The sequence below is a fragment of the Trachypithecus francoisi genome, unplaced genomic scaffold (genome assembly GCF_009764315.1).
Source record: "Trachypithecus francoisi isolate TF-2019V2 unplaced genomic scaffold, Tfra_2.0 Lachesis_group16, whole genome shotgun sequence".
Classification (NCBI taxonomy): domain Eukaryota; kingdom Metazoa; phylum Chordata; class Mammalia; order Primates; family Cercopithecidae; genus Trachypithecus; species Trachypithecus francoisi.
Genome location: NW_022681461.1, coordinates 43,056,087 through 43,071,602, shown reverse-complemented (window position 1 = coordinate 43,071,602; position 15,516 = coordinate 43,056,087). Strand labels below are relative to the sequence as shown.

General features: G+C 34.6%; 1 protein-coding gene across 7 annotated transcripts in view; it reads left to right on the top strand.

The window, feature by feature from the left end:
- The window catches only part of MPDZ (multiple PDZ domain crumbs cell polarity complex component), a 181,973-nt gene that overhangs the window by 80,431 nt on the left and 86,026 nt on the right, over nucleotides 1–15,516 (top strand). For all 7 annotated transcript variants that reach the window (XM_033237359.1, XM_033237363.1, XM_033237361.1 and 4 more), the window contains exons 13-17: nucleotides 7,928–8,037; nucleotides 10,850–10,996; nucleotides 11,858–12,022; nucleotides 13,882–14,067; nucleotides 15,218–15,427. In XM_033237359.1, the coding sequence (XP_033093250.1) occupies nucleotides 7,928–8,037; nucleotides 10,850–10,996; nucleotides 11,858–12,022; nucleotides 13,882–14,067; nucleotides 15,218–15,427 (818 nt within the window). The remainder of the gene's footprint in view (nucleotides 1–7,927; nucleotides 8,038–10,849; nucleotides 10,997–11,857; nucleotides 12,023–13,881; nucleotides 14,068–15,217; nucleotides 15,428–15,516) is intronic.

The following is a 15,516-nucleotide window of genomic DNA, read 5'->3' as shown; positions in this document are numbered from 1 at the left end:
TGCTTTAGGTACTTGATAACTTAAACCCACTGAACAGGATACAAGACTGATCTCCCTCCCTTCATGTGAATTCTTTTTACTATATGATTACACCAAAGCTTTGTTGTTCTTTAACATATCTGTTCCTTCATTATTGGATTTTCTGCTGAAAATTTTGAATGAGCTTTACTATTTTAAAGGGATAGTTATGTTTGCAGAGATATTCCAGAAGTTAGATCTGTAGAATTCACATGTACTAATAACATTCTGCCATTTTTACACTAATAAGTAAATAAATTATTTAGGCTAAAGTGAATATCAAGAATTGTAGGAAAGGATAAAAATGTTTAGAGCGTGATACTTGTGATATTAAGTGGGCATAGGTGTGGGAGTTGTCGCCAAGGTGCAGAACCATCTATTTTGCTTTGGTGAAGGTAGCTAATGAGAAATCTTTCTCTCCGTTTCTCTGTGTGTGTGTGTGTGTGTGTGTGTGTGTGTGTTTGTGACAGGATACATGGGGGTGACTATAGACCTAGAATCAGGAATCCCAGAATCATTTTAAACAAAATAAAGCACAGACTTCTAAGTGATTTTAATGCATTTGCCCTAGTACCAGTCCTCAGAAAAGGGATAAGATATTATTGCCTCTTCCACAGATATTTTACACATCGTGCAAGCCTGGACAAGTCATTTGACTTTCCAGCCAGATCAGAGGTTTAGACTTTATGATTTTTAAATATATGCCTGAAATCCAGTCTTGGGGCAATTGTGAGAGGGTAAGAATGTAGAGTTGTTCTGCTGAAGGTTGGTTGAATATGAATTGCAGACTGTTTTTATCAGCAGCATGATTCCCTACTTTCTCCATTCATAATCTCACCTGCTTAAATCACTGCCTAGCTGTGTAAACACAGCAGACTTAGAAAGAAAGTGTGGAAAGAGATAGGACTCTGAACACTCTCCTATTTCTCTTGCAGAATCAGTTCAAAGCTTCCCTGTAATCTGCATTCATCCTTTCATGGTTATTTCCCTCTGTACTGAATTTATTTGCTTTTATTATTTTTAGTTGACCTATAATAATTGTACATATGTTTGGGGTACAGTCTGATATTTCCATACATGTATGCAGTGTATAATGATCAAATCAGAGTAATTAGTATATCTATCACCTCATAGATTTATTTTTTCTTTGTTTTGGGAACACTCAATGCAACATCCTGCTCCTCTGGCTATTTGAAAATATACAGTACATTGAAGAGTGACATCAACAAGATGACAGATTAGAAGATTCCTCCCCCATCCTTCTTCCTACATACATACAACTAGAAACTATCAAAGACAAAAATACCATCCTGAGTTGACCAGAACTAGAGGGAGAAGCAGAGAAACTTCCTAGGCCTACAGAATTGAGAAAAGCCATGACTGATAAGATAAATGGTAATTTTAGGCTGAGCTGCCCCCTTCCTCAAACTGGCATAATGCCGCTCAAAGAGAATTGCTTTAGACCCACAGTTCCCAAGATGAGAGGAGGAAATTGGAGTTAGACATTCAGTCTCTCCACTGGTCTGGTAATCTTTCACTGGAAATCCACCTAGGTCCCTTGCCTGTGGACTACTGGGAGTTCCAGGAGGGCTAAAGCACTTGGGGTGAGTTGGGAACAAAGACAGAGGCACTGATCACAGTGACTGGCATGCATTTTGGCAGGTATTCTGCACTCTGATAAGTGGGTACGCCATGTTGAAGAGACTGTCTGGTTCCATGTTGATGCTGGGGTACAATCTGTGGGAAGATCCTGTCTTTAGTTGGATTTTCCACAAAATCCTGGTGCTGTCATGGAGCCGTCTCCTGGCCTAGAAACAACTGAAAGGTTGGGATTAAGTTTTGGTGCCAGCTTAAATCTTCCCCAGACTAAGGACCCATAGCAGGGCAACAATACAATTCTAGGGCAATGTTTAATTTTCGATGCTTGCTGTAAGCCTTCCCTAGACAGGAAATAATAGCAAGTCAAGGAGTTAGTTCCAGGGAAGTGTTTTAGTTCCAGTACTTATATAAATCCTCCCCAGAATGGGAAAAAACAACAGCCCAGCATTTAAGTTCTGATACCAAGTAGCAAAGCTCTGACACCACCAAAGAGCACTTGCAAAAACTGGAAGAGGTAACCAGCTCCTCAAATGAACCATCATCAGTGTAAAAATACAAGGATTGTGAAAACATGGAGAAGTAGGATACCACCAAAAGAAACTAACAGAACTCCAGCAGTGGACCCAGAAGAATTGAAGATCTATGAAATGTTGTACAGAAAATTCAGAATAATCCTGCTAAAGAGGTTCAGGGAATCACAGGAAAATATGAATAGAAAACAAAATGAAATTTAAAAAATCCAGGATCACAATGAGAAATTTGATAAAGAATTATTTCTTTGTGTTATTTCTTCTATTTTTATCTTTGTATCTTTTATTTCACTGTATCTTTTATTTTTATATCTGTATCTTTTATTTTTATCTTTTATAAATAAAAGATACAAACCTTAGAAGTAAATAATACAGTAAGCCAAAATCTCATTAGAAAGTTTTGATTGAAGCAAATTTGATCAAACAGAGAAACTTAGTGAGCTTGGAGAGAGACCATATGAAATAACCCTATCAGAGGAGCAGAAAGACAAAATAATTTGAAAGGGTGAAGGAGACCTATGAGAATTGTGGGATACCATCAAGTGAACTAATCTCTGTGTAATAGGAATTCCTGAAGGAGACCAGAGATAAAAAGGCCTAGAAAGCACATTTAAGGAAATAGTAACTGAAAATTTCTCAAATCTGGAGAAAGACACCACCATCCAGCTACAGGCTTAGGGGTAACCAAATATATTCAGTACAAAGAGGAAATCCCCGAGGCACATCTTAATCAGACTAGCAAAATAAAAAAGAAAAACTGAAAGCCTGGAGAAAAGAAACACCACATTCAAAGAAGCCCCAATTTTGCTATATTGCTTTCTAGTGAAGTCATGGAAAAAGATATTTCATGCAAATGGAAACAAAAATGAGCAGAAGTAGCTATACTTATGTCAGATAAAATAGACTAAGTGAAGCACAGTAAAAAAATAAAAAGACAGGGTTATTATATGATGAGAAAAGCATCAGTAGTTCAATATAGCAAGCAGATATAACAGTTGTAAATATATATACACCCAACATCAGAACACCCAAATATATTTAAAAATTTATAAACCTGAAGGGAGAGATTTACTGCAATATAATAATTGCAGGGGACTTCTGCACCCTACTTTCAGCAGTAGACAGATTGTCCAGACACAAAATCAACAGTAAAACATCAGTTAGACTTCATTGTAGACCAAATTGACCCAATAGACATTTACAGAACATTCCATGCAACAGCTGCAGAGTACACATTTTTCTCGACAACGTATGAAACATACTCCAGGCTAGACCATATATTATGACACAAAACAAGTCTTTATAAATCTTAAGATGCCAAAATCATATCAAGTATCTTTTCTGACCATAATGGAATAAAACTAGATATCAATAACAGAAGAAACATGGAAAACTCTACAAATTCATTGAAATTTAATACTATGCTTCTGAACAGTAAACACGTCAATAAATTAAAAAGGAAATTTAAAAATTTCTTGAGACAAGTGAAAATGGGAACACGGCATACCAAACCTATGGCCTATAGCAAAAGCAGTTCTGAGGGGGAAGTTTATAACAACAAATACCTACATCAGAAAAGAGGAAAGACTTCAAATAAACAAACTAATTATGAACCTGAGAAAAGCAAGAACAAACCAAACCTGATGGAGCAGAAGGAAAGAAGAATAATTGTAGCAGAAATAAATGAAATTGAGACAAAAATACAAAAGATTAAGAAAACAGAAAGTTGGTTTTGTAAAGGTAAACGAAGTCATCAAGTCTTTTGCCATAGTAACTAAGCCAAAAAGACGACCTAAAATAAATAAAATCAGAGACAAATAGGAGGCATTATAATTGATACTATTGAAATACATAGGATTGTTAGAGACTATTATGGACAACTGCACACCAGTAAATCAGAAAACCTAGAAGAGATGGATAAATTCCTGGACACTTACAGTCTACCAAGATTGTAAGATTAAACCATGAAGAAATAGAAAACCTGAACAGACCAGTAACAAGATTGAGTTGGTAATAAAAAGTCTCTCATTAAAAAAAATCCCAGGACTTGACACTTCACTGCTGAATTCTACCAAACATTTAAAGAACTAATCTAGTTCTACTAAACTATTCCAAAAAAATTGAAGAGGAGGGATTACTCACAAACTCATTATATGGGGCCAGCCTTGCCCTGATTCTAAAACTAGACAGGGACACACAACGAAAATAAAACTACAAATCCTTCATGAACATAGTTGCAAAAATCCTCAACAAAATACTAGCAAACCAGATTCAACAACACATTAAAAAGATCATTAATCATAATCAAGTATCGTTCATCCCAAGGATGCAAGGATGTTTCAACATACGCAAATCAGTAAATGGGATACATCACATTGACAGAACAGAGAACAAAAATCATATGATCATTTCAATAGATGCTGAAGAAGCATTCAATAAAATTCAACATTCCTTCATGATAAAATCTTTCAACAAACTAGCAGTTAAAAGAACATGCCCAAAATAATCAAGGCCATGTATGGCAAATCCACAGCTAATATACTGAACAGAGAAAAGTCAAAAGCCTTTTCTCTAAGATCTGGAAGAAGACAAGGATGCTCACTTTTACCACCTTTTCTTCAACATAAATACTTCAAGTCCTTGCTGGAGCAATTAAGCAAGACAAAGAAATAACGGGCATCCAGATTGGAAAGAAATCAGTCAAATTGTCCTTATTTGCAGATAAAATGATCCTATATTTAGAAACCTAAAGAATTCATCAAAAATGATTAGAACTGATATATAAATTTAGTAAAGTTGCAGGATACATACTCAACATAAAAAATAAGTAGCATACACCGTAGCAAATAATCCAAAAAAGAAATCTAGAAAGTGATCCCATTTACAACAGCTGCAAGAAAAATAAAATACCTAGGAATAAATGTGAACAAAGAAGTAAAAGATTTCTGCAGTGAAACCGACAAAACACTGATGAGAGAAATTGAAAAGGACACAAAAATATGGAAAGATATTCAATGATCATGGACTAGAAGAATTAATATTGTTGAAATATCCATACTACCAAAAGATATCTATATATTCAATGCCATACCTATGAATATACCAATGACATTCTTTACAGAAATAGAGAACAACCCTAAAATTCACATGTACCCACAAATGACTCCAAATAGGCAAAGCAGTCTTGAGCAAAAAGAACAAAGCTGGAGGCATCACACCAACAGACTTCTAAGTATATTACAGAGGCCTGTCCCAAAACACACACACACACACACACACACACACACACACACGGATTAAATATATAAATATAAGACCTGAAGGAAACGTTAGGAAAATGCTTCAGGACATTGGATTGGTCTGGGCAAAGATTTTTTATGTAACACCTTAAAAGTACAGGCAACCAAAGCCAAAATGGACAAATGGGATCACATCAAGCTAAAAAGCTTTTCTGCACAGCAAAGGTAACAATCAACAATGTGAACAGATAACCCAAAGAATGGGAGAAATATTTTCAAGCTACCCATCTGATTAATAACCAGAATATATAAAGAGCTCAAAAACTCAATAGAAAAACAAATAATCTGATTAAAAATTCACAAAAGATCTGAATAAACAGTCCTCAAAGGAAGACATACAAATGATCAATAGGTATATGAAAAAATGTTCATCACTGATCATCAGAGAAATGCAAGTCAAAACTACAATGAGATATCGTCTCACCCTAGTTAAAATGGCTTTTATCCAAAAGACAAGCAATAATGAATGCTGACAAGGATGTGGAGAAAGGGGAACCCTCATATGCTGTAGGTGGTCATGTAAATTAGTGCAGCCACTGGGGAGAGCAATATGGAGGTTCCTCAAAAAACGAACAGTTTACCGTATGATCCAGCAATCCTACTCTGGGTATATATCCAAAAGAAAGGAAATCAGTATAGCAAAGAAATATCTGTACCCCTATGTTTATTGCCATTCTGTTCACTATGGCTAAGATAGGGAAGCAACCAAAGTGCCCATCAACAGGAGAATGGATGAAGAAAGTGTGGTATATATACACAATGGGATATCATTCAGCCACAAAAAGAATGAAATTTTGTCTTTTGTAACAACAGGGATGAAACTAGAGGACATTGTGTTAAGTGAAATAAACCAAGCACAGAAAGACACATACTGCATGATCTCACTTGTAAGTGGGGTCTTAAAAAGTTGGTTTCTGGGCATAGAGAGTAGAATGACCAGAGGCTTGGAAGAGTTTGGGTAGTAGTGGGATGAAGAGGTATTGGTTACTGGGTACAAAAATACAGTTAAATAGAAGGAATAAGTTCTAGTGTTCAACAGTACAGTAGGGTGGCAATAATTAATAACTTATTGTATATATCAAAATAGGAAGAAGATTTGGAATGTTCCCAACACACACACAAAAATAATAAATGTTTGAGGGAATGGATATCCTAATTATGCTTATTTGATCATTACACATTGTATGCATGTATCAAAATTATCATATATGCCCTATAAATATATATGATTATCATTAAAATATTTTAAAGAGAATATACAATAACTTGTTAATTGTAGTCACCTGATAATGTTAGAATTACTCAGCATAGTGGCTTATTGGTGTAATCCCAGCTACTCAGGAGTGCTGCTGAGACCAGGAGTTTGAGACCAGCCTGAGCAACATAGCAAGATCCCTCATCTAATTTAAAAACAAACAAACAAAAACACTGGAACATATTTCTTCTATCTAACTGTACTTTTATATCTGTTAACCTCTGGACTGAATTTAATTTTGAGAAAATAACACTTATTTGGGGAGGCTAGTCTTCAAACCAAAAAAGAAATTATAGTTTATTGTTTAGTCTTTTAAGGAGGAAACAGAATCATCTTATTAGCTTAAAGCATAACAGATCTACAAAATATGCCTGAAATGAAAGCTCCTGGATATTCCCACCAAAAGAGGAGGCAACTAATAAGAAATCTAAATTTTTTAACACTCTTTAAATTTGAAATTTCAAAGCTAAAAAGGATATTGAAATTTAATTTAGAGAATAGTGCCTAATAGAGATTTTAAAAAGACAAATCTTATAAGTAGGAACTGTCATGAAATATGGAAATCTTTGACTATGACTTTAAATTTCTCAACCAGTTTCTTGTTTTAGGTAAGCATTTTAAATTCAGTATTGTTTATATAATTTGTTTAGTGTTTTTCTTTCCTTTTAAAAATTTCTCTTTTTGTAAATTATTGAGATATCAATTATAGGCTTTTAATGTATAGCCTTAGTTTTTTATTATTTCTTTATATTTTCTCATTGTACATGGAGTTATATATATATTGTTTGTTGATTTCATTTATTTGATTTTGTGAAGTAGTAACTGAGTCCTTTTTTCCCCTGATGAACTAAATGAAAATAAAACAGACAACATTGAAGATGACATCACTTTTTACTGTAGCATTAGCAGAGGACTTCAAAGTGAATTCTGGAACTACTCAGAGTCCTTATTATTTTAAATAAAAATTAGATAATACATGGACACTTTAATAGAAATATAGTTAAGATTTAAAATAAATCTGTTAAAAGTGAGTAGTGTCAAACATACAAATGATAGCGTTCTTAATTGAAGTATTAAAATAATTATGGAGATGAGAATAGCCCATATATTGGGCGAAGAATCTGACTTGATACAATGGGATCTGATCACAGAATCCTTGGTACAGGATGTTAAGATATGGAGATTTTTGTAGTTTGCTACTAACTTAATTGCTTTGACTATTTCAGGTTATCCATTACTGTCAGCTGAGATAGAAGAAATAGAAGATGCACGAAAACAAGAAGCTGTCCTGCTGACAAAGTGGCAAAGGATTATGGGAATTAACTATGAAATAGTGGTAGGTTAGCTACCTTCTGTAATTTTCTAACTTGTAACTGTATTTGAGCAGGCAGTTTGAGGGAATAATAGAGGCAATCATTAGAGTTCCAGAGAAGAACCAAATGTACAGGACTTTTTTAGACAACCTAATGTGGTGATTCAGGTAATAAAAAAAAATTAGGTTGGAGAAAGGTATATAGTAACAAAGGAATGAAATAAATGGGATGGAAGTTTTGAAACTTGTATTTTATCAGTATTTTAATATTTCCAGTAATAGTATGAATAATATAGACACAAGGAAGGGTTTTTCTGATTTTTAAACCTATGATTTATAGAAAGAATGAAAACAGAATGAGCTTATTTAAAAATAAAACAAAATGTATCATGACTTACGAACAAAATTGTAAAAGGACTCTTTTCTACTCTTTCTTTTCCCCTCCTATGTATTTACCTTCCTGAAAAGGTTAATTCTACATACTTTTTTTCATACCTCTTATGCTGTGGTGAATGTTTTATTTTTATTAATAGCCTGTATATCTAGCATAGCCATTGTGATCTACCATTCCAAAAGGAGGTCTAACAAAATTCATATAAATTATCAATCTTAAGATACATAGCAAATTTCACGGATTTCAAAAGAAAGAATAAAATACTATGTTAGGTAGAATTTTTCATATTTCTTGTAAATTTGTATGCCTCTGGACTAGAAGGGAGAAGATACAACAGATGACATATATTAATGACTGGCATTTATAGAGTACTTTGTGCCAAGCAGCAGTGTTCTTAGTGTTTCATTTAATCCTCATGACCAGAATCATCTGTGTTTTTTTTCTCATTTTTTGAGACAAGGTCTCACTCTGTCACCTAGGCTGGAGTGCAGTGGTGCAGTCATGGCTCACTGCAGCCTTGACCACCAGGGATCAAACTTCTCCTGCCTCAGCCTTCCAAGTAGCTTGGACTGCAGGCATGCAGCACCACATCCAACTGATTTTTGTATTTTTTTGTAGAGACTGGGTTTCGCCATGTTGCCCAGGCTGATCTTGAACTTCTGGACTCCAGCAGTCTGCCCACCTCAGCCTCCCAAATTGCTGGGATTACAGGCATGCACCACTGCACCTTGCTATAATCTTTTTTTTTTTAAACATTCAAAATGATTAACAGTCAAATATGAATTGAATAAGTATAGCTGTTACTACCATTTTGAATTGACTTAAGGAAAAATACGTTAAGGTCCATCTTAACAGTGGTTAATTTAACATGAAACTTCAGAAATTATTTTCATGGAGGGGTAGGGTTAATGTGGCAGGTGTGCATAACTGAGACTGCAGTTCTTCGGGTGGTAATTGAATAATGAAGGAGACCCTTTGACTAGCCATTTTGTCATAGGCATCAGAGCTCAGACTGAACTTTCTCTTTTTTTTAAATTTTACTTTAAGTTCTAGGATACATGTGCAGAATGTGCAGGTTTGTTACATAGGTATACATGTGCCATGGTGGTTTGCTCCACCTGTCAACCCATCATCTAGGTTTTGAGACCTGCATGCATTAGGTATTTATCCTAATGCTCTCCCTCCCCTTGCCGCCACCCCGCTACAGGCCCTGGTGTGTAATGTCCGCCTCCCTGTGTCCGTTTGTTCTCATTGTTCAACTCCTCATTGTTCAACAACATCTGGTGTTCTCACTCATAAGTTCCTGTGTTAGTTTGCTGAGAGTGATGGCTTCTAGCTTTATCCATGTCCCTGCAAAGGACATGAACTAATTCTTTTTTATGGCTGTATAGTATTCCATGGTGTATATGTGCTACATTTTCTTTATCCAAAGGCTGAAATTTTAACTACCCTTTGTGCTCATGCTTTCTTGGTGGCATTCCTAGTAATCTGTCAAGGACGAAAGTGTACAATAAATGAAAAAGGACTAAGTTATTTATGGGCTGTGATCAGATAAAGGTAATAAGACATAGATCTGACTTCAAATTGTTTGCTATGTAGTGATACAGCATAAATGAAATCATAAGGGAAGTAGTGTAACGGTACTGACTAATGGACATTATTGGATGGGACATTCTCAGAGGAAGTGATGTCTAAATTGGGTTTTCAGGAGTGAGAAGGATTTCATCCAGTATTAGATTTCAAAGTCAGATGATACCGCCTCTGAAGCTGACTTCTGCACGTTATCATTAAAATTTGAAAAAGCTCTTTTTAATGAAACTTTTTTTTAGTCCTTTTATCCCTCAATTTCCTTAACTATAAAATGAAAGGGATAAAGTAGATCATCTTTGGCATACTTTCTGATTTTAGTATTATATTTATTGGATTCTGTGTGAAAACGAGCAGCTTTCTAACATTCTTCATTATTTAATTTAACAGTAGGAAATTGGAAGTTCATTCTTTTGTTTTAAGCTTTGATCATTTTTAAAGACCATTGTCTCTGGATACAGCATAAAACCAGGAATGTGGTTCTAGGTTCTTTGTTTAGATTCAAACCCTTTTCTAGCTGTGCAGCTCTGGTCATGGTAACTTTTCTGAACCTCGTTTTTCTACTTGGGAAACAAGGAGAGAAATTGTACCTATTTATGAGAAGCAAATGAGACCTATGTAATGGGTGCTTGCAGCTCACTGCTTCTGTTCAGTTTGTTAGTTCATGAAATCAAAAGATACCAGTACTCTTTCAAAGGAAAAGCCCCAAAGCTTTGCAGTTTTACGATATTGTTTTTGAAGCTTTGTGAGAAAGATGACCACTTTTGGGTAAACATAAAACATAAAATGTGTGCATGAGTAGAAATAAAAAGAAAGAATACAAAAATTTTGGTGGTTTCTTTTTTTTCTTTTCAGGTGGCCCACGTGAGCAAGTTTAGTGAGAACAGTGGATTGGGGATAAGCCTGGAAGCAACAGTGGGACATCATTTTATCCGATCCGTTCTGCCAGAGGGTCCTGTTGGACACAGCGGGAAGCTTTTCAGTGGAGACGAGCTATTGGAAGTAAGGAGCTATGCTGTTCCTTCTCCTCCTTAAACGAGACATGGAAAAGGTTGCAGGAGGCTTAATGTGGTGAATAAATTCTCATTTTAAATTTCACCTCCAAAAGGGACTTGAGAAAAATCTACAAATGAAAACAACCCAAAGCAGAAATTTTGTATCTGTGTGTACATTTAGCTTTAGACCTAATTCCATGCCATTTTTTATTTAGGTTCAGAAAACTATAAAAACAGTCTTTGAAAAATTTTTTAACATTTATTTAATTTTTAGAATAAGTAATACATTCACATGTTTAAAATCACAGAGAATACAAAGATAAAGAATGGAAAAAGAGTCTCCTTCCTGTCCCCATTCATCCAGTTCTCATCACCCTTCATTAGGTAACTACTAATATATTTGCTTCTTTGTAATCTGCCAGTATTTTTAATGCATAAATAAGAAAGTTTGAATATATTACTTCCCTCACTTTTCAAAACACACTAGCATACAATATATGTCATTGTCCAATTTTTTTTTTTACTTTATAATTACATAAAATGTCAAAGTTTTATAATATTCTTCTCCTTGTTCCTTTCATTCTTTGGAAATATTTTTATTGTCTTTTTTTTCCAGACTACTACACTGGCAGATCAAACATGGATGAAAGCTAGTGGTTTTCTTTGAGTGCTTTAGAAGCTCCAATTTCAACAATACTCTAAGCTTGCACATAAATTTAGATGGTATTTCCACAGGTCTCACTATAGTTCTGAGCACAGTAAACTATGGTAATGACTATAGTAAAATTTATATTTAATAAAAAAAGTGTTCAAAAGAATGTTCATATTATGAAGTGTTGTTTCTTGGACAATATATCTTTTTTCACAGGTAAATGGCATAACTTTACTTGGGGAAAATCACCAAGATGTGGTGAATATCTTAAAAGAATTGCCTATAGAAGTGACAATGGTGTGCTGTCGTCGAACTGTGCCACCCACCACCCAATCAGAATTGGATAGCCTGGACTTATGCGATATTGAGCTAACAGAAAAGGTATCAGATCTGCATACATGAGGCTAACCTACATATATAATGGAAAGGCTAAATGACTTAAAAAATTTTAAGCATTTTTTAATTAGGTATTTGATTTACTCACATAGCCCATGGCTTGGAGGATAGAATTTAAAGTCAGACAAATTTGGGTTTGAATCAGACTTGACACTAGCTTTGGGAAATTGGGTAAATCACTTCATCTTTCTGAACTTCAGTTTTCTCCTTAGTAAAATGTCAGTCATGATGCCTGTCTCAAAAAGTTGCCCTGAAGGTTAAATAAGATTATGTAATCATGTTAGATATTAATGCACACTACATACTTGTTTAGTTTACTTGCAGTATTTCTATGAAGTAGATGCTCATATTCATCTCCATTTGCAGAAGAGAAAACTGAAATATATAAATAGTATGTACATAGTACGTATGTTTTAAAAAATACTTTTGAATAACCTCTCCAACTCTGCCTGGCACAGAGTTACCACTTAGTGAATGGCTAAAATATGGATGGACACAGCATTTCTGTGTGGATAGGTCTTACTTGTTTACATACTGTCCTTTTAAAATACCATAAATTTGAGTCCATAATGCTACATGTCAGATAATTCTCTGTGGCATTCAGGAAGTCACATTTTCCTGTTTGTTTATTATTTTTCATTCATTGATATCATGATGTCAAGAAATGGAGCTAATCAGCTTTTCTAGGATACACAATACATACCTAAAGTTAGGATTTGGACTTTGCATGATTTGTGGTCTAGTCAAATCTCATTTAAGGTATATTGAGAGATGATGTTAGGATTTGATTTATATTATATTGAATGAATCAGTACAATGGAATAATTTTGAAAATTTTGAAGAATAAAATGCATAGTTTAATATTCATATGGGTGATTAGAATAGGGTAGAACAAGAAACATAATGCCAAATTTTGTAGCACTCAAAGTCTAGCACCCTGTATATATCCATCCATGTTTTTATGTGTATAATGGGGTTATTACAATAAAGCAGATAGGTGTCATTTGCATTTATGGTCCTAGGCTGTGCAATAATTGATTAGAAGCAAAGATACTATACAAACTAGAATTTCATCCTCATAAACACATCTTTCTTTAAGTTATGTTCATATAGATGAACAAAGTTAAATTAACCTATATTCTTTAATTTATTTTTACTGAAAGAAGCTATCATTTTGAATCCCTATTTCTGTCAGATGCTTTATAAATGTTACTTCATTTAGTCCTCAGAAAATTCTATGAGATGGGTAACTCTGGGGCCCAGGTTATGAACATTGTTCAATGTAACTCAGATTTTAAATATTCAAGCTGCTTCAAGCTGGGGCAAATCTGGTTTCAAATCTTATGTTTTGCCACTGTGTATGTTAATTTGTTAATGAAATAACCATATGCACAAGTCACAGCGTTTTAGAACTCTTATTTGCATAGAGTATAGAACTTTCATATATATCCATTTTCTCTTGTTTTTAATTATCTTAAGAATTCCTTTTATTGAATATCAAAATGGGTTTACATTTTTTTCTGACTGTAGAGTTGATTGAAACACTGACGAAAAAAGTGACAGTCACCCACAGTCGTACTGTCGAGATGTAACATTGCATATTTTCGTAAACCATTGAATCATATATTTTTAATGTTTGTTAAAACGTAGGTATTTCTTCCTTTTTAACAGCTTTCAATAATTACTACCTTAGTTCCTAAAGGTTTCATGAAAAGCTACTGCTACTCTTGTTTGAGGATGTTTTGTTCTGGACAGGCGCTGGGAATGTCCCTTTTCTTGTGGTGTTGGTATGTGTGTCAGCAAATGTAATGCCTCTGAAACAAGAGCTGTCTGATGTTATCCAGCCTCATGTAGATCTAGGTGAGTTCATCGGGTCGTCAGAGACAGAGGATCCAGTGCTGGCGATGACTGATGTGGGTCAGAGTACAGAGGAGGTTCAAGCACCTTTGGCCATGTGGGAGGCTGGCATTCAGCACATAGAGCTGGAGAAAGGGAGCAAAGGACTTGGTTTTAGCATTTTAGATTATCAGGTAAGTATATACTGCTTTTAACAAGTCTTTTAAAAGATGCTGTATACTAAAGGCATATTGTTGCTATCAAAGAAAAAGCAGATGATGATAGTTTACAGCCATCAAAGACAATTTCTTTTTTCCAGTCAGTCTTTCACAATAGTGATTTATATGATTCATTGATTATCATAAAGGATTTCTTTTAATATTGAGTTCATTGAGCTATTTTTATTTCACCTCTCAAAAATTGGAAGATATATTTTAGGAATATCATAGTGGGTTTTTTTTTTGTTATTTGGGGAGTGTTTATATTATTTTTACTTCCATGCACTTATTTGATGACTCATATTTTAATGGTAAGTCATAAAGAAGTAGATATTTCTTTTGTCTATAACATGAATGCTAATGTATAATCTGATATTCCAATTAATATTTCTGCTGTTCCAATCATTTGACTAAATTTATGAATATACTTAAGTTGGTCAAGTTGGCCTTGTGTCCCTGTCTGCATTGCATTCTTGGCTAAGCAAAGAGATGGTTAGCCTGTCTGATGTAGTGCAGCTGTTGCTCCTTACACTGGATCAGAAAGCCACCGTAGATGACTCCAGGAAATTGTGTTCATAGGGCCTGACTCTAGAGCCTTGTTAAAACATTAAGGTTGCTGTGTGTCTGAAAATACTTTAGTACCACATACTTTATGGCCACTCTCTCTCTCTGTTCTTTCACTTCAAAACGATGTGCCCTACCTTCAGTGCACTTATATTCTAGTAGTGAGTTGATGTTCCATATAGTAACACCCTGTTTAGCAAGTGCTTTTGTTAATAATTAGTATACCCGACATCTGGCCTCCAATAATAATTACAAAATTTGATAATTTATCAAAGTTAAAATTATAATTTTAAAGTTATCTGTACAATTTAAGAGGTCTACTCAGGAACATTAGGAAGTGAGGGTGCCATTGTTTAAGGTGACTTCTTCCTAAACCCTCTAAAATGGAGATAATCTTTGTCTAAATAATTAATTAGAAATTTTGTATGAATTTTTTTGGCATGAAAATTTTTAAACACACTTGAAACAATTACTCATTCCTTACAATTTAGAGTGGACGACCTGTAGAAGAATTTTCTTTGTAAAATGAGCTGACTCCTCTTTCCTTATTGCCTTCTGTCAGGATCCAATTGATCCAGCAAGCACTGTGATTATAATTCGTTCTTTGGTGCCTGGCGGCATTGCTGAAAAGGATGGACGACTTCTTCCTGGTGACCGACTCATGTTTGTAAATGATATTAACTTGGAAAATAGCAGTCTTGAGGAAGCTGTAGAAGCACTGAAGGGAGCACCATCAGGAACTGTGAGAATAGGAGTTGCTAAGCCTTTACCTGTAAGAATTCAGATTTTATTGCTTCCTTTTATAAGCAAAATGGTTCATAGGTCTACTTTTAGCTTTAGGTGTTCTGATGACTGAATCAT